The 25,418-nt window shown below is 40.4% G+C and overlaps 1 protein-coding gene across 1 annotated transcript; it reads left to right on the top strand.

The window, feature by feature from the left end:
- Positions 1-421: 421 nt before the first annotated feature.
- On the top strand, positions 422-23,956 carry LOC137651067 (uncharacterized). Its single transcript, XM_068384205.1, has 4 exons — positions 422-1,618; positions 1,654-2,802; positions 2,961-3,080; positions 23,765-23,956. The coding sequence occupies exons 1-4, from the start codon at positions 422-424 to the stop codon at positions 23,954-23,956; spliced, it is 2,658 nt and encodes an 885-aa protein (XP_068240306.1).
- The last annotated feature ends 1,462 nt before the right edge of the window (positions 23,957-25,418 follow it).

Here is a 25,418-nt window from a genome sequence, read left to right as displayed (position 1 = left end):
AGACTCGGTCTTAAAGAACCTTTCCAGGAAGATCCCGGATTGAGAAGCGAAATCCCTCCGGAACTTTTCGGTTTGGGACGAAGGTCTTTTCCCAATCAAGAAGGCGGAAGAAGTTGCGGAGAAACTAGCTAGGAAGAAAGATGCCATCTTACCGAAGTCGCAATCGGCGAGGAGACCGGTTTTTAGAAGACCTGTATCCGAGGCGCCTGCTAGTTCTCGCCCTTCCCCAACTCAAGTAAGGAGAGAACCTTCGATATCGCAGTGGGCTCAGTCAACGTATCCCCCCCAAAGAGGAACTAATTCAGCCCCTTCCACCTATAGGAATTCCTACTCTTCAGCTAGGAGCGGCCGTTCAGGACGTTCCTCCCGCTGAAGGTAGAGTGAGAGGCCCCCCTCCCCTGCCCAAGCCTCAGGTAGGGGGATGCCTCAGACAATTTTGGCAAGCTTGGAAACTCCACGGAGCAGAACTGTGGACGGTAACTGTTTTGAAAGAGGGCTACAGGCTCCCTTTTCTGGAAGATCCACCTCCCTTGATTCCTGCAAGCCAGGCGGAGTGGTTGGCCCCCAAAGACCCCCTGAAAAGAGCAACCTTGGAGGAAGAAGTCTCCACAAAGTTGGAGAAGGGAGCAATGGAGACTGTGCATCTTCCGGGTCCGGGGTTCTACAGTCGACTCTTCCTGGTAGAGAAGGCAACGGAAGGATGGAGACCAGTAATAGACCTGTCAGCCCTCAACAAATTCATTCGGTAAACACAATTCAAGATGGACACCCCAAGAACGGTCATGCCGTCCTTGAGGGAAGGAGATGTCATGATATCCATAGACCTCAAGGATGCCTATTTCCAAGTCCCAATTCATCCAGCAAGCAGGAAGTTTCTCCGGGTGAAGTGGGGTTCTTAGATTTTGCAGTTCAAAGCCCTGTGGTTCGGGCTGTCCACAGCCCCCCAGGTATTACCAAGAATTTTTACGACGATCTCCGTTTGGGCGCACGAACGGGAGATCCGTCTAATTCGGTACCTGGACGACTGGTTACTCCTTTCTGCCTCAAAGGAAGTCTTGCAGCAACAAGGCGCAGAGCTTCTTCATCTTTGCAAAACTCTGGGCATCACCGTCAATCTGGAGAAGTCTCACCTGTCCCCAACCAACAGGATGACGTACTTGGGGATAGTCCTGGATTCCTTACTAGTCAAGGCGTTTCCATCAGTAGACAGGCTGATCAATCTGGACCAAGTTCTCCGCCCCTTCCTGGAGGGTCAACCCAGAAGAGCAAAGGATTGGCTGAGGTTGATAGGACACCTAGTGTCCTTAGAGAAGATGGTTCCCCAAGGAAGGCAGAAGCTCAGGAGCATCCAGTGGAACTTAAAGGATTGGTGGGATCAGAGAAGTTCCCCAAACATCATTGTGCCAGTTCTACCGGAGACCAAACGGTCCCTGGAGTGGTGGCAAGATCGAGCGAACACTCTGAAAGGGATGCCACTGTCCTCCGGACCGCCAGAGCTTCTGCTCTTCACAGACGCGTCAAAAGAAGAAAAGAAGGGTGGGGAGCCCACCTTCTGGGAAAAGCAGCGAGAGGCAGTTGGACGGAAAAAGAGAAGGCTCTCCACATCAAGGTTCTGGAGGTGAGAGCGGTTCAGGAAGCCTGTCTACACTTCAGTCTAGTTCTCAAAGGAAACTCAGTGGCGTTAATGTCGGACAATGCCACAGTAGTGGCGTACATAAAGAGGGAAGGAGGGTTGAAGTCGAAGGAGTTGTGCGTTCTCACCTTGCAAGTCCTGAAATGGGCAGAAGAGGAACAAGTCAGACTGTCGGCGAGATTCATTCCGGGAAAGAGAAACGTGCTAGCCGACGGCCTCAGCAGAGTGGGCCAAGTGGTGGGGACGGAATGGTCCCTTCACCCCGAAGTGGCAAGATTCAGCATCCGAAGGTGGGGTTCTCCGGTAATGGATCTCTTCGCGACGAGGCTGAACGCGCAACTCCCCGTATTCTGTTCGCCTGTCCCAGACCCAAAGGCGGCATTGGAGGACGCCTTTCAGCACAAGTGGGACAATCTGGACGTGTACGCCTTTCCTCCTTTCGCTCTGATGAGGCAAGTTCTCAACAGAGTAAGGACAGCCAACAACCTAAAGATGACTTTGGTAGTGCCTTGGTGGCCGGAGAGAGAGTGGTTCGTATACCTAAAAGGTCTGGCTATTCTCCCTCCGTGGCCTCTTCCGGACAGACCAGACCTCCTGAGGCAGCCACACTTTCTGAGGTTCCACGGGAACCCTCAATCCCTTCGTCTTCACGCCTGGAGGTTATCCAGCACCTCTTGAAAAGACAAGGGTATTCGACCAAGACGGCTGTTAGAATGTCACGTTACCTGAGACAGTCTTCTACAGCAGTCTACCAAGCAAAATGGGCAGCTTTCATTAAATGGTGTGCTTCAAGGAAAATAAAGCCTTTAGAAGCATCAGTACCCAATATTGCAGATTTTCTCGTTCACCTCAGGGATGAGTTGGGCATGTCGATTCCAGCAGTAAAAGGTGTGCGAGCCGCCCTGGGACAAGTTTTTCTCCTGAAAGGTATAGATCTGAGTTCTTCTAGACACATCTCGATGCTCATCAAGAGTTTTGAGCAGTCCTGTCCTCCCTCGTCTCCTAGGGTTCCGCAATGGGACCTGGCTAGAGTTATAGACATGTTTAGTAAGCCTCCCTTCGAACCTTTGAAGGATATAGTGGACAGGAATCTTACGCTTAAGGTGGTCTTCTTGTTAGCTTTGGCGTCAGCGAAGAGAGCAGGAGAAATTCATGGGTTGTCTTACGTGGTAGGACACTCAAGGGGTTGGAGAGATATCTCCTTTAAGTTTGTTCCCTCGTTTGTCGCCAAAACCCAAAACCCATCCGTTTGGGATCCTAGGTTAGAGGTTTATCCAGCAATTCCATGATCAGATAATCTAGATGACTTAAAATTGTGTCCTGTCAGAGTTATAAGGAAATATCTAAAGAGGACGGCGAATCTCCACCCGGGTATAAAGAATCTTTTCGTCTCCACGGGTCCGACGAAAAAGAAGATTTCCAAAAACACCATTTCCTTTTGGCTCAGGCAAGTCATCATTCAAGCTTATTCTAGGGCAGGACTTTCAGTTCCAGGAAAGCCCAGGGCACATGACGTTAGAGGTTTAAGTACCTTTCTAGACTTTGAAAAGAACATGTCAGTAGCTCAGGTTCTTAGAGCAGGCACTTGGTCTACCCAGTTGACGTTCACGTCTCATTACCTCAAGGATTGTACGAGGAAGTCCTTAGATGGTTTTTCCTTTGGGCCAGTCATCTCCACGCTCCAACCGATTTAACGGCCCAAGCCCCAGGTTCAATCGTGAATATCAAAACCATTAGACACAGGTGATCTTTTCTATTTTTCTCCCTTGTCTTCTCCTTTTACTTTTTATCGCCGAGGGAGGTCTTAGCCAGTAGACCGGCACAACCCCCGTATATCCATACTTCAGCAAGCACATCATCAAGGAATTATGTAGAGTGAGTACTTTTTTCACTGGTAATGAGCTCTTTGTGTAGTTTATCCTACTTTCCAGTTGTTTGGGTCCTTGTCAGGGAGGCACTCCCACCTCCTATTATTATTATTATTATTACTTACTAAGCTACAACCCTAGTTGGAAAAGCAGTATGCTATAAGCCCAGGGGCTCCAACAGGGAAAATAGCTCAGTGCGGAAAGGAAAAAAGGAAAATAAAATATTCTAAGAAGAGTAACAACAATAAATATCTCCTATATAAACTATAAAAACTTTAACAAAACAAGAGGAAGAGAAATAAGATAGGAGAGTGTGCTCGAGTGTACCCTCAAGCAAGAGAACTCTAACCCAAGACAGTGAAAGGCCATGGTACAGAGGCTATGGCACTACCCAAGACTAGAGAACAGTGGTTTGATTTTGGAGTGTCCTTCTCCTAGAAGAGCTGCTTACCATAGCTAAAGAGTCTCTTCTACCCTTACCAAGAGGAAAGTGGCACTGAACAATTACAGTGCAGTAACCCCTTGGGTGATGAAGAATTGTTTGGTAATCTGTGTTGTCAGGTGTATGAGGATAGAGGAGAATATGTAAAGAATATGCCAGACTATTCAGTGTGTATGTAGGCAAAGGGAAAATGAACCGTAACCAGAGAGGAGGATCCAATGTAGTACTGTCTGGCCAGTCAAAAGACCCCATAACTCTCTAGCGGTAGTATCTCAACGGGTGGCTGGTGCCCTGGCCAACCTACTACCTAAAGTGTAAGTCTCCTGTGAAAGTGTTTCGAGGTAAGTCTCTGTTTTGGAACAAATCACAAATTATTAGTAATTTGTATTTTTCCTAACATACTTACCGAGAAACACTTTTGGGTTATGGCCCTCCCTTCCTTCCCCCGGGTGCCTCACTGATCTTTAGTATTGTTACTTTCATAGAACTTCCTGGAGATCACGACCCAAGCGCGCATGTGGCCTACCTCGGGTTTGCCCTCAGGGCATGTATCCTTCTGCTAGGCCTACCATTACAGAAAAGGGGAGTAGGGTAAACTACACAAAACTCTGGTCGTCTGAGAGGAGGTTCCAGGTAACTCCTATGAAAGTGTTTCTCGGTAAGTATGTTAGGAAAAATACAAATTACCAATAATTTATGATCTACTTGCCGTTATGTCATCATCTCCAACGCCTATTGACGCAAAGGGCCTCGGTTAGAATTCACCAGTTGTCAAACTTGAGTTTTTAATTCAATACTTCTCCATTATGTACATTGCTTTGATTACCATATTCTTGTACTGGCACATTTCCCCCATTCTTCTAAGTCACTTATTTTCCAAATTGTACATTGTAAGAGCAGGCATTATGAAAGTGGATTAGATTTTGTTTAGCTGGGAGGAACGTAGAGAGTAGAGGTCCCCTTTTTGTTTTTGTTTCCTTTGTTGATGTCGGCTACCCCCCAAAATTGGGGGAAGTGCTTTGGTATATGTATGTATATGACTAAGCTTTTTGAGTCTACATCACCCAATGAGGAATTTTTTTTTTCTACATAGTTTTCTCTTTTTTTTCAGGTCCATTTATGCATTCAATGGTGTACAAAACAAATCTACATACTGCAAACTTCAAAAAAGAAAGATTGAGGAAAGGAATCCTATAAAGAAATCCTAATTCCTTTTTTTCTATATAGTTTTCTCTTTTTCAGGTCCATTTATGCATTCAATGGTGTACAAAATAAATCTACATACTGCAAACTTCGTAAAGGAAAGATTGAGGAAAGAAATCCTAATTTCTGCTGACAAAAACTGAAATCCCAGAACATGTGAATTTGTAGAAAAAGCTCAAAATCTGTCAATCATTGATCCCAGGTTTTCATCATTTACAGTTTCTCCTCTGGGGAACTAATCGATGATCCGGATGAGTTACTGTATTTCCCATGTCATAAGACGCTACAAGTGGTAATAAGCAACCTATAATTAGCTAAGCAGTTTTTTGAAAAAAGATTTTGGTGATTTTACAAGGGATCTTGGTAGCAATTTTTAGTCGGTGACTCGACAATGAGATTTTTCATCTGGCACAGTAAAATTTCATATTTTGGGTGCATTATGAAATAATTTAGGTTAATATTAATTAGCTATAAACAAGTTATTCCAATTTTATTACTTATTTATATATTAAAAAACCCCACTAAACCAGTCGTAGTTGCCGAAACTATACATAACGCACACCAAGTTTAGTGTTTCAAGTGATTTTCATGAAAGTAGTATTACCAAATGTTCCTGATCAAATTTTGGTAAAGAGGTAAAATTCCAGTAATATTTCCCCAAATTCCGCATGCACATATTTTCATAAAGATTAATTATTGATCAAATAAAGAATTCTTTAGAAATTCCATTAGGAGGAATACTTTTGCTTCCAGTTGTGTGACTCTTGGTCTACCATATTTGACGGCATATGAGACGCACCCTCATTTTAGCAGGCCAGAATCAGGAAAGCTAAGTTTTTAGTTTATTTACATAAGATATTTCAATAGAAAATAATAAAAATAGTAATAGTCTTAGTAATGGTAATAATAATAAAAGATATTTGGTAGTACAGAGAAGTCAGAACGCCATTCAGCTGAATTTTTTTAAACAAATGCAAGTCTCAGCATTTCAGATTGTATTGCTTTCATTTTTACTAATTCATTTTTAAAGCACCTGTAATAATACAATAATACTAGCAATAAAAAGAAAATAAGGATGTATGGAGTTTAGGGCAGGTAAAAGTACTGATCGCAAGCTGGATTAGTGAGCATCCGAGAGACTATTAGCCTAGGGTTGAGGGAGGTCTCAAACTTCACCTATAATGTATAAGACACTTGAGCAATTTTTCACTCAAAATTTTGGTAAAAATGTGTGTCCTATATGCTGTCAAATATGGCAGTTACTTTTCTGCACTTGTTTTCAGTGAAATATTTTATCAGGGTAGCATTAAACGACTATCTGTTTGTGTTTATTTCGGAATTTGGGCAACAAAGTCGTTATCAAAATATTGCTTTTATTTCAAAATATGAGAAAATAGATTATTACTGCATACACAATACGTCTTAGCATCGTCAGCTAGGATGCCATTAGTTGGTATGTTTGTGTGTAGTCATCAGCTGTTCACCAAAACAAACAATAACTTATTCATTAAACAAAGTTCAGTATCAAAATAAAAATATTACATGTGAATGATAATTGTAAGCTTACATTTTATGTCTGGAGGAGTGTGTTTGTTTATCATTACAGTTGCATTTGAGGGTTGTCAAACTTCCCTGTACAACTTTGTTAGTACTAAGACAGGGTCATTTTTTGGGATAACTTTCCAGGAAAAAGGTGCGTCTTATGACACGAGAAATACAGTACTTATGTGTCCGGTAAGGGCTCTAAGGTGTAACCTTTGGAGGACCCAAATGGCCTGTCCTAGGTGACAGAACTTATAAGTACTGGTAGAGTGAAAAAGTCACCAAGAATACAATCTGTGAGAGATTATCAATAGAGGTCCCCAAGATTCCAAAGTACATCAGACCCGAACAACCAAGGGATTATCACACACATCAAAAACTGCATTCCATAAAAAAAAATGCTAAGCAATGATTGGAACGGAAATGAAAATTAAAAAGCTATATCTGCAAATTAGAAGATACAATATAAATTTCTATTTAATAAACTTACGTTAATTGGCAAAAGAAAAACATTAATGACAAAATAAGATACCTTTATTATTTTGAATAGTTGCACATAGCCTATCTGTTTCTCTATAGTATGGGCATCAATAATTGGAACGGAAACGAAAATTAAAAAGCTACATCTGCAAATTAGAAGATACAATATAAATTTCTATTAATATCATAACTGAATAAGAATGAGATAGTAAATTTGTTTTCAGTCGGCTAAAGTGCAAACTCGTGAGATTAGAGTAGTTTTACTACTTTAGCCTTCAGGAGAAACTCGATGGCTCAAGTTTTAGATGCTGGAGTGTGGAAATGTCAGGTCACCTTTCACTGCGCTACATGAAAGAGGACCTTTAGAATTTATGAAAAACTGGATTAATACAGGAATTCTTCTTGTTCAAAAAATATATTTAAAGTAAATAAACAACTAGGGACTAACTCGATGGGCTGAAAATGAAGCTGAAAATCATTAAATAAACTGAAGTGAAACTGGAAATGACACAAGAAATAAGTACAAATTGAAAAGCAAGTATGGAACCTGCTAGATGGACCCAATGTTTGCCAATAAGAGGACTTTCTAACCTGACTTGGCTTACACCACCGATATCTACATTGACATGGGTGAGAGTTACAGTATTTATGAATGTTTTAGACTTATTTTTCAATATTAAACTTACCCGATAATCATGTAGCTGTCAACTCCGTTGCCCGACAGAATTCTATGGAGGGATACGCCAGCTATCACAATACTAGAAGGGGGTGTACTTACCAGCGCCACCTGTGGCCAGGTACTCAAGTACTTCTTGTTGACACCTCCTCAATTATTCCTCTGTCGTGCTTCCGGCAAGACGTTCTGGGATACGCTTATGGTCTTCGAGTTTATTCACGGCTAATTGGTGAAGTATTCTCTCAGATTAACGGCTGTCGCTTTACTGGAAACCTTCTTATATTAGCTAGATAGCTTTTATATAGTCCTGATTAACGGTTAACGAATTTTTGCTTGTTTTTTGGACCCTCCTTTGGCTAACTCTTGAATTCAAAATGTCTGACATTTCGCAAGCCCCCTCCCATAGACGATGTAGGTCTTGCAATAGGCGTATTCCGAAGGCCTCGGTAGATCCTCACACCGCTTGTTCTGACTGTAGGGACAGGCCCTGTCAGTTAGAAAATCGATGTGAGGAATGCGCCGGACTTTCGGAATTGGAATTTGTCCGTCTTTTGAAGTATTCTACTAAGTTAGAGAGAGGTAGAGTTAGGAGGAGTTCTTCTCACTCTTCATTGTTTTCCTCACCTCATGATCCCCTACCTGTTCCTACCCCTGTAGTGGCTACCCCCGAACCTACTGTGTGCCCTCCGCCTGATATGTCAGTGGTTTTGCGTGCTATTCAGGCTTTAGGCGATAAAGTAGAGTCAGTGGTAAGTGACCATAAGTCTCTGATGGCCGAAGTTAAAGAACTGAAGGTCAAGAGTGCAGTGGGTGGAGTTAGTGCCAGTGCTGTGACGAGTGCTAGTGTCAGTGCAGTGCCTTGTGCTAGTGTTAGTGCCAGTGTGGTGCGTGAGGATACTTCTGTGCGAGCCAGTCGTCCTCCCAGTCCGGGACCTCTTGCAAGCTCCCAAGCCCAGGGGAGAAGCAATGTCGAAGGGCATAAGGGTTCGGCAGGCCTTGTTAGGCGCACAGAATTATCCTCGGTGGTTGCGGGCGTGTCTTCCAAAGACCGTCACTCCCACCTGCAGACGATTGAGCCCGTCTTCCGCTCGTCCGCTGATCAACTGTCTGGGAAGAAACGTTGGTCTCAGGTCTCGAGACCGCTTAAACGCAGAGTCCAGTCCGCGAGTGCTCAGCCAGGTTGCAGTCATTGGCTCAGCTCTGACTCGCCTCAGTCATCTGTCGACTGTACTCCGCCCAAGAGGAGTAAGGTTCTGCCACAACAGAGCTCGACTGTTAAGGCTTTACCTCAGTCTACTGTCGTTTCTGCCGATCCCAAGTGGACTCTGCTTCAGTCCATGCAAGCTCAGCTTTCGGACTTGATGCGTGAGTGTCGGGCTGAGAGTGTTGCACCTCCGCCTCCGCCTACACTCCCTCCGCCTGTTCTCGCTCCGCCTGCGCTCGCCCCGCCTGCGCTCGCTCCGCCTAGTCGCAGCACCATCTGCCAGGCGTACGATGTTGAGCCACATTCTGAGTTCGCTGTTCCCAGTGGTGTTCAGCCTCAGCCTTCTTTAAGGCAACCTTTACTTTGGGATCAGGAGGATTACTCCACTCTTCCTCCGCCTCCCCTTGCTGCTCCACCAGTGGTGCAACTCTCGGTTGAGGTACAACAACCTCTTCCGTCCATGAGTCAGTCTCCTCAGCTCTCGCTGCAGCGAGCTCAACCCTTACACCCTGATCTTGCGCCTCAGAAGCCTCAGCTTGCGAGAACTTTACCTTGTTCTGCGCAGCCTCAGCCTCATCATGCTCCGCTCATATCACAGGAACAGGAACTTGCTACTCCGCCTCCGTCCTCCGCTCAGCAAGCGCAATCCTTGGGTTCAACCTCTCTTGCTAGGAGTCAACCTCCTCCACCCATGCGCCTTCCGTCTGCTTCGTCTGTTGTTCAGCCCTTGCAGTCTGAGCCTCAGGTTTTCCCACAACAGTTACTTGAAGAGGAAACCACGGTTATTGTTCCTACACGTTCTGACTCTGCGGTTCAGCATTCTTGTCCGATCTCTTCGCTACATTCTGGGGATGAAGTTTCGGATGATGAGGAGGCACACCTTGATCCCTCATCAGACGTGGACGAATCCAAGCTTTCTCCACAGTCTCTTGATTTTCGTAAGGTCTTGGCTCTACTCAGGGAGGTTTACCCAGACCACTTTGTCTCTGCTATTCCCCGCTCTCCGCCATCTGAGTTTTCGCTGGGCGTACAACAAGCTAAGTCCTCCTATACTAAGCTTGTCCTAGCTAGATCCTCTAAGAGGGCTTTAAGGATCTTAGGGGAGTGGCTGCAGTCTAAACAACACCTTGGCAAGACTTCCTTCATGTTCCCTCCAACGAAGCTCACTTCGAAAGCGAGCGTTTGGTATGCCACAGGGGAAGCACCAGGCTTGGGAGTACCTGCCTCTGCCCAGGCTGACTTCTCAAGTCTGGTAGACTCGCCTCGGAGAACTGCTATGAGGCGCTCGAAGGTTTGTTGGACCTTCTCAGACCTGGATCACTTACTGAATGGGATGTTTAGAGCATTTGAAATGTTCAACTTTCTCGACTGGTGCCTGGGGGCCCTCAGCAAGAAAACCTCTCCTGCGGACAAAGATTCTGCCATGCTATTAATGTCCTGCATGGATAAGGCCATCAGAGATGGATCGGGTGAGCTAGCGTCGATGTTTGTATCAGGGGTGTTGAAGAAAAGGGAACAACTGTGTACCTTCCTTTCCGCCAGCATTACACCTTGCCAACGGTCACAACTCCTTTTTGCTCCGCTCTCGAAGTTCCTCTTTCCCGAAGAGCTAGTTAAGGACTTGTCTGCTGCCCTGATACAAAAGGATACGCACGATCTTGTAGCCTCATCGGCTCGTAAGTCTAAGGTTGCTACCTCAGTCCCCAAGACTTACCGCTCCCCAGTGGCCGATACCCCTGCTACGAGGTTCATACCGCCCTTTCGTGGTAGAGCCCCCAGCCGAGGAAGCTCCCGTCCAGACTCTTACAGGAGCAAGTCTAGGAAAGGATCCAGGACTTCTAAAGGAAAAAACTGACTCTCCGCTTCTCCAGACAACAGTAGGAGCCAGACTCAAGATCTTCTGGCGAGCCTGGGAGAAGAGAGGTGCAGACGTACAGTCTGTCAGTTGGCTGAGGAACGGTTACAGGATTCCATTCTGCCTCAAACCACCTCTGACCACATCGCCCATCAACCTCTCTCCCAACTACAAAGAAGAGGACAAGAGGCTAGCATTGCACCAGGAGGTGTCGCTACTTGTGCAGAAGAAGGCAGTGGTTATAGTCCGGGACCATCAATCCCCGGGCTTCTACAACCGTCTCTTTCTTGTGGCCAAGAAGACAGGAGGTTGGAGACCGGTGCTGGACGTCAGCGCTCTCAACGAGTATGTCACCAAGCAGACGTTCACGATGGAGACGACCAAGTCGGTCTTAGCAGCGGTCAGACAGGAGGACTGGATGGTCTCGTTGGACTTGAAAGATGCATACTTTCACGTTCCTATTCATCCAGACTCCCAACCTTTCCTGAGATTCGTTTTCGGAAAGGTTGTCTATCAATTCCAAGCCCTGTGTTTTGGCCTAAGCACAGCTCCTATGGTCTTTACTCATCTGATGAGGAATGTAGCCAAATTCCTACACTTGTCGAACATCAGAGCCTCCCTCTACCTAGACGACTGGCTGTTGAGAGCCTCCACGAGTCGTCGTTGTCTGGAGAATCTCAATTGGACTTTAGACTTAATCAGAGACCTAGGTCTATTAGTCAATATAGAGAAATCTCAACTCATTCCCTCACAATCCATTGTGTACCTGGGAATGGAGATTCGGAGTCAGGATTTTCGGGCTTTTCCATCGGCCCCCAGGATAAGCCAAGCCCTAGAGTGCATCATGAGCATGCTGAAGAGGAGCAGTTGCTCAGTGAGACAGTGGATGAGTCTCACAGGGACCCTCTCATCACTGGCCCTGTTTGTCGAGCTAGGGAGACTCCACCTCCGCCCTCTTCAATTCCACCTGGCAGCTCATTGGGACAAGGGTTCGACTCTAGAAGCAGTCTCTATCCCTATCAACCAAGAGATGAAGACCACTCTCCTGTGGTGGAAGCACAACCTCCTTCTCAAAGAGGGTCTATCATTGGCCATTCAGACCCCCAATCTTCATCTCTTCTCAGATGCATCGGACTCGGGCTGGGGTGCAACCTTGGACGGACGGGAATGCTCGGGAATGTGGAACGAGGAACAAGGATTACTCCACATCAACTGCAAGGAGCTGCTGGCAGTTCATCTAGCCCTGTTGAACTTCAAGTCCCTCCTGCTAGGCAAAGTGGTGGAGGTGAACTCAGACAATACCACAGCCTTGGCTTACATCTCCAAGCAAGGAGGGACCCATTCGAGGAGCCTTTACGAGATCCCAAGGGACCTCCTCATTTGGTCAAGAAGTCTAAACCTCACTCTGGTCACGAGGTTCATTCAGGGCGATATGAACGTGTCAGCAGATCGCCTAAGCAGAAGGAATCAGGTCATTCCCACGGAATGGACCCTCCACAAGAGTGTGTGCAACAGACTTTGGACCTTGTGGGGTCAACCTACCATAGATCTGTTTGCCACCTCCATAACCAAGAGACTTCCGCTGTATTGTTCTCCTGTTCCAGACCCTGCAGCAGTTCATGTGGATGCTTTTCTACTGAACTGGTCCCATCTCGACCTGTACGCATTCCCTCCGTTCAAGATAATAAACAAAGTTCTGCAGAAATTCGTCTCGCACGAAGGGACACGGCTGACGCTGGTTGCTCCCCTTTGGCCTGCAAGAGAATGGTTCACAGAGGTACTTCAATGGCTAGTCGACTTCCCCAGGACTCTACCTCTAAGAGTGGACCTTCTACGTCAACCTCACGTAGACAGGTTGCACCCAAACCTCCACGCTCTTCGGCTGACTGCCTTCAGACTGTCGAAAGATTCGCTAGAGCTCGAGGCTTTTCGAAGGAGGCAGCCAGTGCGATTACCAGAGCAAGAAGGGTTTCCACTCGTAGAGTCTACCAGTCTAAGTGGGAGGTCTTCCGAAGCTGGTGTAGAGCCAATTCTATATCCTCTACCAATACCTCTGTGATCCAAATAGCTGACTTCCTTCTACATCTTAGGAATGAGAGATCCCTTTCAGCTCCTACGATTAAAGGATATAGGAGTATGTTGGCTTCAGTTCTCCGCCACAGAGGTTTGGACCTGTCTTCCAACAAGGACCTTCAAGACATTCTTAAGTCTTTTGAGACGTCTAAAGAACGTTGTCTTTCCACTCCAGGCTGGAATCTAGACGTAGTCTTAAGGTTCCTTATGACATCTAGGTTCGAACCTCTCCAGTCAGCTTCCTTCAAGGACCTTACCCTCAAGACTCTTTTTCTCGTTTGCCTTGCAACAGCTAAGAGAGTCAGTGAGGTTCATGCCTTCAGCAAGAACATTGGTTTCACAACCGAATCTGCATCATGTTCTTTTCAGCTTGGATTCCTAGCAAAGAACGAGCTTCCTTCACGTCCTTGGCCTAGATCGTTCGAAATACCTAGCCTCTCCAACATGGTAGGTAACGAACTAGAGAGAGTTCTTTGCCCTGTCAGAGCTCTCAAATATTATCTCAAGAGGTCTAAACCTATTCGAGGACAGTCAGAAGCCTTATGGTGTGCCATCAAGAAACCCTCGAGACCCATGTCCAAGAATGGGCTTTCGTATTATATAAGGCTTCTGATCAGAGAAGCACATTCTCACTTAAAGGAGGAAGACCTTGCATTGCTGAAGGTAAGGACCCACGAAGTAAGAGCCGTAGCTACTTCGATGGCCTTTAATAAAAACCGTTCTCTGCAGAGCATAATGGATGCAACCTATTGGAGGAGCAAGTCAGTGTTTGCATCATTTTATCTGAAAGATGTCCAGTCTCTTTACGAGAACTGCTACACCCTGGGACCATTCGTAGCAGCGAGTGCAGTAGTAGGTGAGGGCTCAGCCACTACGTTCCCTTAATCCCATAACCTTTTTTAACCTTTCTCTTGAATACTTTTATTGTTGTTTTTATGGTTGTTACGGTAGGCTAAGAAGCCTTCCGCATCCTTGGATTTGGCGGGTGGTCTATTCATTCTTGAGAAGCGCCTAGGTTAGAGGTTTTGTAGAGGTCCTTTAGTAGGGGTTGCAACCCTATATACTTTAGCACCTTTGGGTTGATTCAGCCTCCAAGAGGAACGCTGCGCTCAGTAAGGAAGACGAACTTAAAAAAGAGGCAGAGTAACGGTTCAATTCGACTTCCTTACCAGGTACTTATTATTTCATTGTTATTTGAGATAACTGTTATATGAAATTTGGGATACTTAGCTATCCTTTAATCTTGTACACTGGTTTTCACCCACCCCCCTGGGTGTGAATCAGCTACATGATTATCGGGTAAGTTTAATATTGAAAAATGTTATTTTCATTAGTAAAATAAATTTTTGAATATACTTACCCGATAATCATGATTTAATTGACCCTCCCTTCCTCCCCATAGAGAACCAGTGGGACCGAGGAATAATTGAGGAGGTGTCAACAAGAAGTACTTGAGTACCTGGCCACAGGTGGCGCTGGTAAGTACACCCCCTTCTAGTATTGTGATAGCTGGCGTATCCCTCCATAGAATTCTGTCGGGCAACGGAGTTGACAGCTACATGATTATCGGGTAAGTATATTCAAAAATTTATTTTACTAATAAAAATAACATTTTTTGGCCGAACTTTGAATGTTAGGCTTTAAAAAGTCGATAATTTCAGGGTAATACATTTCTAAAAAAAATGTAGTGCGTTTTAAATACACTAATTTCATGAGTTTATGATGTAATAATATTAGAGAGAACTTTGATATAAATAGCTGACAGAACCCATTGTATGAGTTAGAAAATTAACACAATAACGTAAATGAAATTTCTCAATAGAATTAATTATAAAAAAGTATCTGTACTTCCCAGTCTTAAAATATTACGCTATATATTTGAAGGTTATGCGAAGAATGATTTGCTAGACGAGTGATAATAGGTTTAACCATTCAACATGTAAGATTACTTTGTGAATATTCTTCGTGCAATCTAGAGTTGTACACTTTCAGTACTTAAATCAGAGGAAGCTTAGATTTAAGTGTTAAGTGATGCAGTTAACCCTTTTACCCCAAGCTATTTGGAACTTTCTAAACCTAAGTTAACCCCCAGGTGTTTTTTTTTTTTCAAGCATATTTTGCAATATATGTTTTTTTAAATTGCTCTAACAGCCTTAATTTTTGTCATAGAGGGGTCAGTTTGGTCTCATTCTTTGGGGAAATGCCTGAAGTTTCTCTTAAAGTTATCAAAAATATGCAAAAAAAATGTAAATAGCAGTTTTTAGTAAGGACGTACCACTACGTCCATGGGGGTAAAGGGATGAGTTTTGTGAAACGTACCAGTACGTCCATTGGGGGTAAAAGGGTTAAGTAGGGAAATGCTTTGAAAACTTGGGAAAAATCTGAGACGAATAGACTACTTTTAAAGGTTTAAAGGCTGCTCATGAATGACAGAGGCAAGGGACAGTGACAATGCCCTAGAGACTGACCATTTTACATATGATCAGCACCCAACCCCCATCCCCACCCAAACTAGGAGCAAGGAGGGCCAGGCAATGGCTGCTGATGTCTCAGCAGATAGACTTATAGGCTCCCCTAAACCCCCTCTCCTTAGCTCACAAGGATGGTGAGGTTGCGGCGACCAAAGGAACTAACGAGTTTAAGCGGTATTTGAACCCGTCTAGCAATCACCAGGCAAAGACGCTTCCACCAAGTCACCACAACCCATATTTTATGACATGTAAATAGATCTCGATAGTTTTATGCAAGTGTAGCCAGGCCTTGTTGAAATAATCTTAATAATGGTAAAAATGATGATAATAATGATGATGATGATAAACTAACAATAACAACAAAAATGAACTCTGATGCCAATAAACTTTTTCAGTGAGTTTTTCATTTCAGTCTAGATGGTAATTTCAAAAACAGTTACTTCATGTAGCTGCAGCTAGTGTATAACCATATAGGCTTTCAGAAGCGTGCATCATATCGCACAAACTTGTGTCCCAGCTGTGCCGATGTTATTAGAGACCTAAAATAAGCTTATAGGGCCTGTTTGTAGCAAATTACCATTTATAATACTGTAGTTAATTAGATTATGGATCTCAGTACTACATGATATAAACAATTTCTTGTCTTTTCAGAATGTCTTCTTAAAGAAAAATAAATCCAGTGACGAATGATGTGAACAAGATAACTGTATACATTGGACTCCATCTCTCAAGTGATGTGGCCAAGATAACTGTACACTGGACTCCATCTCCTAAGTTAATGTGAACAAGATAACTTTATAAACTCGACTCCATTTCCCAAAGGAAATCAAGAATATCTGCTGTTTAAGAAGATTGTTCACCATCTTGATTGATTACAAAGTAGACTCGAATCTCGTGAAAGACAGACGATTTTGCTTGCTAGCAAATGGGAGTTAGTCAGTCTAGCTTAGTTGTTTGAAATGCCTTAATCCTTACAGGTCATTTTTACGTGGTAGGGTATTAGCTTTTCGTTACGCTAATGCGACTATTATACATTTAAGGTTGTAGTATTTTGGAACTTCCGTATAAGTTCTTTAGGGTTATAGTATAGTAACCATATCTACTAAAGTTCAGTTACTTTTAGATTCTTAAATATCAGGTAATTCTACTAAAGTTCAGTTACTTTTCGATTCTTAAATATCAGGTAATTCTACTAAAGTTCAGTTAGTTTTCGATTCTTAAATATCAGGTAATTCTACTAAAGTTCAGTTACTTTTAGATTCTTAAATATCAGGTAATTCTACTAAAGTTCAGTTAGTTTTAGATTCTTAAATATCAGGTAATTCTACTAAAGTTCAGTTACTTTTAGATTCTTAAATATCAGGTAATTCTACTAAAGTTCAGTTACTTTTAGATTCTTAAATATCAGGTAATTATGGTGTTTCAAAATACACTAATACCATGATATCACTGACCAGGCATTTGTAAATATCATGATGATGTCAAATGAATTCCTATTTCTGGTTAGATATTCATATAGAGTTCAAAGTTCTATTATTTTGGCTAGCTCATAGTTTGTTGTTTAGTTCAAACCAATATTTACTTCTAGGTTGTCTAAAATTAATTTCTTATCAAGATCTTGATTTTTCCTTAGGTTAATGCTTGCCTAAAACATCAATTACTGTAATTTTATTTAGTTTTCCTTAATTTTCTGCTTTTAATAGCCTGAAATTCATTAGTTACGAAGAACGGGGACTGAAAATATTTTTATTTGAAGTAGGTAGTATTTTTGTGATGTAAAATTTGCCTGGTGACAAAGTAACCTTTTATGACTAAATTGCGAATGGTTATTAATAGTTTTAAGCTGTCGTATGTACCGTATATTTCCGCGTATAAGACGACCTTAAATCCTAAAATTCGCCTCTGAAAATTAAAGGCTGTCTTCTACCACTGATCTGAAAATGACACCTTTTGATTCTAAGTGATGTTTATTGGTAGTCTAGCCCTAACCACAGTATGATAACATAGTGAAGGTAACCAAAACATATTTACCTTACATATTATTGACGTAAGTTCATGATGAATAGCCTATTTGAGGAATTAAACTGACTTTGAACTTAAGTTATGGAATTAAACTGACTTAGAACAGAAGTTAGGAAGAGTATTTTGGAAGTGGAATGTACAATTATCCTTCGTAATAATTTAGAACAATTATAAGACAGTAAAATTATCGTAAATTATCGTACTGTCATTAGCGGTGTTTTGTTATTGTTGACTAAACGCAAACAAAATGGTTTTTCTGTTATGCGACATTGTTTAGCAATTTCTAGAGATATGGTAATTGAATATTAGTAGTAGCATAATCTTTACTAAAAGTACTTAGTATCATCATTTATTTATTGGATGTGTTAATGTGTCCAGTTTAGGTGGTGTGTTTAGAAAAAAATTATATAAAATAGCCTTTATATTATTTATTTAGAATTTTTGGGGAAAAAGGTAATAAAACATTAGTAATACTAGTATCATTACATAGCTAATAATTGTTGAGATATCTGTTGCTGCAAAAGATAACTTATACACAGATGTGTAAATGCTTTTGTTTATTCGTTATGATTGGCATTGAAACGTAAACAAAATGATGGTGTCCATTTTAGGCGACGGGTTTAGGAAAAGCATGATATTAAATCGCCTTTATTACATTTTGTATTTCCAAGGATACAACAAAAGCTAGCCTAAACGCCGATGGTTTAGTAATTTACCAGTCGTCTTATACAATAGATATTACCTAAATTTATTAAAATTTTACCTAATTTTAGACCTCGTCACGTGAAGGTCGTCTCATACGCGGAAATATACGGTAACTGAATTAGTTTCGGTCGTGGTAGGGATTAGTAGTTGAAGCATTTCTTGTAATTAGATATAGCAAGGTTAGCAAGAAATTTCATCATAGCGTCTGTACCTTGCATTACTGAGAAATTCCTTTAGCGTGTTAGGTATTAGCTTAGTTTCTGCTTACGCTTAACGTGAGAACTTGAAGAAAAATTTAAGTGTTAAGTTTGCCGTGAAAATAGTGCATCTTGTTAAACTTTTTAAAGATAGTTATTCTATTTTTATTATTATTGCTATTAGCTAAGCTTTCCTTGTTGGAAAAGCAGGATGCTATAAACTCAAGGGCTCCAACAGAGAAAAATAGCCTAGTGAGGAAAGGAAATACATAAGCCACAAGAGAAATAATGAGAGATTAATGAAAATTATTCTAAACTGGTATTGTATATAATTTACTATCTTATCAAGAGCATTATTATCATGGCATTTCTCCATATTTCAAGACACTGCTGGCTTTTAGATGTTCCAAAGAGCATTTGGGAGTTGCTTCAAGGGTATTTAATATTTAAGGCTTATATATAAATAGTTTAATTCAAAACGGCTAATTGAGGGGTGTTATGATATTACACAGAATGATAATGTACAGAAACGACTTAATAAGCAAACTATAGTCCATTTCTTTTATCAAGGCATATTTGCACCGACTCGCAACGGTGCCCTTTTAGCTCGGAAAAGTTTCCTGATCGCTGATTGGTTAGAATTATCTTGTCCAACCAATCAGCGATCAGGACACTTTTCCGAGCTAAAAGGGCACCGCTGCGAGTCGGTGCAAATATGCGTCGCTAAAAGAAATGGACTATAGGATTGCAATTGATTATTGTAATAGCTCTCTACTGTGAACAGTAGTTAAAGGTATTTGAATTTATGAAAAAGTAAATAAATTTAAAGGGAGTTTACTATAGGTAATAAGGACAGTAATTTTAGATATTTGTATTGATAAACAAGTAAATAAGTTTGAGTGAAGTTTTGAGTAAGTAAGAAGGATGTATTAGGTGTAAGAATTATTAAGTAAACTTGATTAGAAGAGGGATTAATTTGCTTAATGTCATTTTAATTATATTTTTGTGCGTCCTTGATTTAGTTAATTTTGCACTCGCCATAAAAGTTAATCTAGTTTGGGATAGGCTACTTAGATCTTAGGGTTGTTGCTTTTTATTACTCTTTGTAAATCTATTTAAGTAGCCAAGTAAAGTATAAGTAACTTAAAAGTACCAGTAATACTTCAACTAGTAATCAGAAGTGAAATTTTATTAGAAGAATTTAATCTAGCCTTTCTAGTAAAATTATCGTAATTTTTTCCTTTAAAAGATTTTAATGAGGAAACACTTGAAAGAAATGTACATCTATTATTTACAGTCAATAAGTCGTAAATTTTTGTTTGAGACAGCAGTGCCTTGGAGTGTGGAGTTTTTTTTTTTTTTTTTCTCTTTAGGTTAAGGTATAAATCATTATGTACAAATTCCTATGCTTTTCTGCCCACAATTCCCATTCTATTTCAGTAACTTTAAAATCAAAATGGATTTGCAAATTTGTGTAATGGGAAAATTTTGTAACACCAAATTGTACATTGATTTGATTGTAAAGGGACTTCTGTATTTCAACTTAATGCTCGGTTCAGTTCTCATCATGTATGCCAACCTATTTAGACCATATGATTTCAACTATTATAATTAAAGCCAATTGTCTTCTTTGGCATGGCATGTACAGTTAGACCATACAATCTAGTTAACCTTTTTACCCCCAAAGGACATACTGGTACGTTTCACAAATCTCATCCCTTTACCCCCATGGACGTACCGGTACGTCCTTGCAAAAAACTGCTATTTAAATTTTTGATAATTTTTTGAGAAACTTCAGGCATTTTCCAAGAGAATGAGACCAACCTGACCTCTCTATGACGAAAATTAAGGCTGTTAGAGCAATTTAAAAAAAATATACTTCTAAATGTGCTTGAAAAAAAATAACCCCTTGGGGTTAAGGGTTGGAAATTTCCAAAAGATTTTACTTTAACCAAAATTACAGTTTTCCAAATTAAGCATAATCCTTTTCAGTATTGTTAGTTACTGAAAGGAAAAGACATCTAGATAAATATAGGGAATTTAAACATTGGTTTGAAAAATTCTTCAATTCTGTAATTTATAGTATTTAACCTTATTCTTGCTGATCATATTCTTAATAGTTCAACTCATTCTTGAATATTCTGGCTTACCATGGTAGAGCTACAGGTATTTGAATCTTGGATTGTAGGATAGTAAATTTTAGCTTTAAAACCAGCTAGATGTGTTTAAATCCTACATTGTAGGATAGATATTTTGATCTTAAATTGCCGGGTAATAAATATTTGGTTTTTAAAATGCAGGATAATAAATATTTGGATCTTACATTGCAGGGTTGTAAATATTTTGGGCAATAAATATTTGGTTTTTAAAATGCTGGGTAATAAATATTTGGATTTTAAATTGCAGGATAGTAAATATTAATCTTAAATTGCAAGGTAATAAATATTTGGCTTTTAAAATGCAGGGTAACAAATATTTGGATCTTGATTTGCAGGGTTATAAATATTTGGATCTTAAGTCACAGGATCGTAAATATTTGGATCTTAAATAGCAGGGTAATAAATATTTAGATTTTAAAATGCAGGATAATAAATATTTTGATCTTAAGTCACAGGAAAGTAAATATTTGGATCTGAAATTGCAAGATAGTAAATATTTGGATCTTACGTCACAGGATAGTAAATATTTGGATCTTAAATTGTAGGATGATAAATATTGGGATCCTAAATTACAGGATAGTAAATGTTTGAATCTTATTTTTCAGGGTAGTAAACTTTAGCTTTAAAACCTTAGCTTTAATCATATGTCTGGTAAAAAATTAAGATAAATTTTCATGATTTTTATTGTAAAGTTTAAACACCTAATGATTTGTACTGTAATTTTTATTCTGTCGTTCCATGAAACAACTACAGATATTTAGATCTTGGATTAATAAGAAAGTAAATGTTAGCTTTAATTATATTTATGGTCAACAAATATAAAGGTAACAGATTTTTGCAAGTAAAGTTTGAACACTTATGGTTTTGTGCCACAATTTTGAATAGCTTTTTCTTGTCATAGTATTTTTAAAAGAACATTACTTGTCCTGAATCTTGATGTTAAAATGAGAACTAGAACACCATTGTGATCCTCAAAGTATAAACATTGCAATTTAAAAGAATATATTAATTATTGTTTGCAGTAAATTTGAACACACGGTTTTGTGCCACAATTTTGAGTAGCTTTTTCTGGTCATAGTATTTGTAAAAGAACATTACTTGTCTTGAATCTTGATGTTAAAATGAGAACTAGAACACCATTGTGATCCTCAAAGTATAAACAGTGCAATTTAAAAGAATGTATTAATTATTGTTTGCTAATTCTCAGACAAAGTTGAAATACAGAAATTCTCATGTATATATACAACTGTGTAGATAGATACTTGGAAAGAACAATAAAAATAAAAGAGCTCTTTGGAGCCAGCCTCGCAGTGGCCCGCGGAGGCGAGTGTTCTCAGCGGGAGGTGACCAGGCCAGTTATCAGCTTCGGAACGGATTCAAAGCCGTTTTCTAAGCTGGCAGCTGATTGGTGAGATGGGAATAGTCCCCCCTCTTCCCTTGTGTTCTTCCAGGTGTATATCCATTTTCTATGTCACTGTTGAGGAATGTTTGTCCCTTTCATATGTAAGGGGAAATTGCTATGCACAGATGTCCAATGGTGTTGGTCGGGTTAGTCTCGAGACATAGCCTGAGCTTATGTTTACTCTTGTCTGTGATTTGTTTCGTAGACGAACTATTTTGTTACATGTAATTGTTTTATGCAACAGAGTGTAGAAATCTGTATGGTTTTGACATGAGAATTTTTTTTGCAATTTTGAAGTGTAATGGCCCTGAAAAGCCAGAGTACAATTCATCCATGGATAGAGTGGTGATTCTATTTGGTTTAAACATTGCATCAATGTCATGCTATAATTTTTTTTTCTTTTTGAGATTTCCCAAAGGAACGTGTTGAAAGAGAATTTAATTCCTCGTAGGAAGCCTGTTAATAGTTTTATTTATTTTTTAATAATTTTTACGTTTTCATTCCGATATTTTTAAATGTTTCTTGGCCAATTTCATATGAATTTGATGTATAATGTTAGAAATGCATTTTTCTTGAGCTGAGAATTTGTCATTGAATGCATCGCATGCAGTTTTACGTTTATGGTGATTTACATGATACTTATTTTTTTGGAAAACTATCCAGTATTGAATATGATTTATATTTTATCAGATGTCTTAAATGGTAGAAATTAGATATATAAAGTAAATTTTAAAGTTAAAAGTTATTCCTTTGGTCTAATGTATATCAATACTTTCATTACATAATATACACAAGCTTCCATTTCAAAAAGTGGTTCTACCTTGGCTTAAATAGCTACTCGTCTTTGGCTTGACATTTATTTCTTTGTACTGAAAATACAGGAGGGATAAATACCTTAATGGCCAGTTTTAGAAGTCTGTGAGAAACCTTACGAATTCATAACATCGTCTGTAATTAGAAAAAAACAGGTTTGTTAAGGGTAATCTTGTAGGAATTTTAATGCAAGACTTTTCCCTTGATTGGATATTATCTAACTATTTGGCAAGTCTTGACATGGAATGCATAATAGCATTATTAGCCTTTTGAAAAAGCAGGTCATATATCTATATACCCTATTAGAAAAGTCTCAAGTTGAGAGGGGGTTGTTCTGCGAGATACCTAGATTTCAAAGATTCCAAAAGCTGGTGGTTAGAACTGGTGTTCAGTATCCTGTAACAAGTGTTAAAATTAGCCTGATTTTGGAGATACCTTTCTAACTCGAGGCTTAATTGCCCAAAAATAGGATCTATGCCGAGTTTAGTTGCCATTTCATTTCAGAAATTACACATCTTTTAGTATTAGGTTGTGGTTTTCAATGTATTCCAGGCATTAATTGTTATTCTCTGAAGGCTTACTGGGAACCAAACCTTTATAATGGTTATCTGTGTCCCTGATATAATGCAAAGCTGCAATGGTACTGCTTTGAGAGTGTGTAGCTCTAAGCACGTGGATTGTTTTTATTTCCGTAGTCTTGAAGATATTTAAATGGGAAACTGATTTAGCCATTGCACTGTGGCAAAATTGGTCCTTAATGTAACATAGTAACCTTTGATAATTCTCTCAGTTCAAGAGTGTTTTACCTAGAATGTCTCTTAGATTGAATGTCTTTTGCCTGGAAAATCTCTTGGATCAAGAGAGCTCGGCTTAATGTATTACTTTGAGTTTTGCCTTGCAAGTGTCTCACTTCTAGAGTTTTACCTAGAAAGTGTCTTACTACCAGAATTTCACCTAGAAAATATCTCACTTTGGAAGGTTTTGCATTAATTGTTTTAGTTTGAAAATGTTTCACCTAGGAGGCTCTCAGATTGAGAGAGTTTTACCCAGAAAGTGTCTCACTTCGAGAGTTTGCCAAAAAAGTATGTCTACGAGAGTTTTGCCTTGAAATTCTCAGATTGAGTACGATTTCCCTTAAAAGTATGTCACTTCAAGAGTTCTGCTTTAGAATGTATCTCACTGAGAGTGTTGCAAGTAGATTCTATGTTTAGGTTAGTTGCCATTTCATTCCATAAATTACGCATTTATTATTACGTTATGATTTTCAATGTATTCCAGGTGTTAATTGATTTTCTCTGAAGTTGTATTGGCAGCAAAAGCTTTATGATTATTATCTTTGTGTCCCTGATGTAGTGTAAAGCTGCAGTGGCACGGCTTTGAGAGATTATGTGGCTCTAAGCATGTGTATTGCTTTTATTTATGTAGCCTTGCAGATATTTGAATGGGAAACTAAAATAGCCTTTGAACTGTGGCTGATGTGGTAACATCCCTGACTGGTGATTGGTCAAACTCGTTAGTTCCTCCAGTTGCTGTACCTCACCATCCTTGTGAGCCTAGGATGGGGGGTTTGGGGGAGCCTATAGGTCTATCTGCCGAGTCATCAGCAGCCATTGTCTGGCCCTCCTTGGTCCTAACTTGAGTGGAGAGTGGGCTTGGTGCTGATCACATGTAGGTCAGTCTCAAGGGCATTGTCCTGCTTGATAGAGCACTGTCACTGTCCCTTGCCCCTGCCATTCATGAGCAGCCTTTGAACCTTTAAAAGAAATCCTTAATGTAACATAGTAAACTTTAATGTCTCTAGTTTGAGAGAGTTTTACCTTGAATGTCTCTTGTCTAGAAAATCTCTTGGATCAAGAAAGTTCGGCCTAGAAAGTATATCCCTTTCAAGAGTTTTGCCTAGTAAGTGTCTCACTTCTAGAGTTTTACTTAGAAAGTGTCTCACTTCTAGAATTTTACTTAGAAAGTGTCGTACTATGGGAATTTTACCTAGAAAGTATCTCACTTTGGAAGAATTTTGCATTGATTGTTTTAGTTTGAAAATGTTTTACCTAGAAAGTGTCTTACTTTGAGAGTTTGCCAAAAAAGTATGTCTACGAGAGTTTTGCCTTGAAATTCTCAGATTGAGTACGATTTCCCTTAAAAGTAAGTCACTTCAAGAGTTCTGCTTTAGAATGTATCTCACTGAGAGTGTTGCAAGTAGATTCTCTGTTGAAGTTAGTTGCCATTTCATTCAATAAATTACACATTTAGTATTGTTATGATTTTCAATATATTCCAGATGTTAATTGATTTTCTCTGAAGTTGTATTGGCAGCAAAAGCTTTATGATGATTATCTTTGTGTCCCTGAGATAATGTAAAGCTGCAGTGGCACGGCTTTGAGAGATTATGTGGCTCTAAGCACATGCATTGCTTTCAATTCTGTAGCCTTGAAGATATTTGAATGGGAAACTGAAATAGCCTTTGAACTGTGGCTGATGTGGTAACATCCCTGACTGGTTCTCGCTCAAACTCATTGGTATCTTTTGTCGCTGCATCCTCACCGTCCTTGTGATCTTAGGATGGGGGCTTTGGGGGAACCTATAGGTCTATCTGCCGAGTCATCAGCAGCCATTGTCTGGCCCTCCTTGGTCCTAACTTGAGTGGAGAGTGGGCTTGGTGCTGATCATATGTAG

The sequence above is a fragment of the Palaemon carinicauda genome, chromosome 12 (genome assembly GCF_036898095.1).
Source record: "Palaemon carinicauda isolate YSFRI2023 chromosome 12, ASM3689809v2, whole genome shotgun sequence".
In the NCBI taxonomy this organism is placed as follows: Eukaryota; Metazoa; Arthropoda; class Malacostraca; order Decapoda; family Palaemonidae; genus Palaemon; species Palaemon carinicauda.
This window is presented reverse-complemented; position numbering and strand designations above follow the sequence as displayed.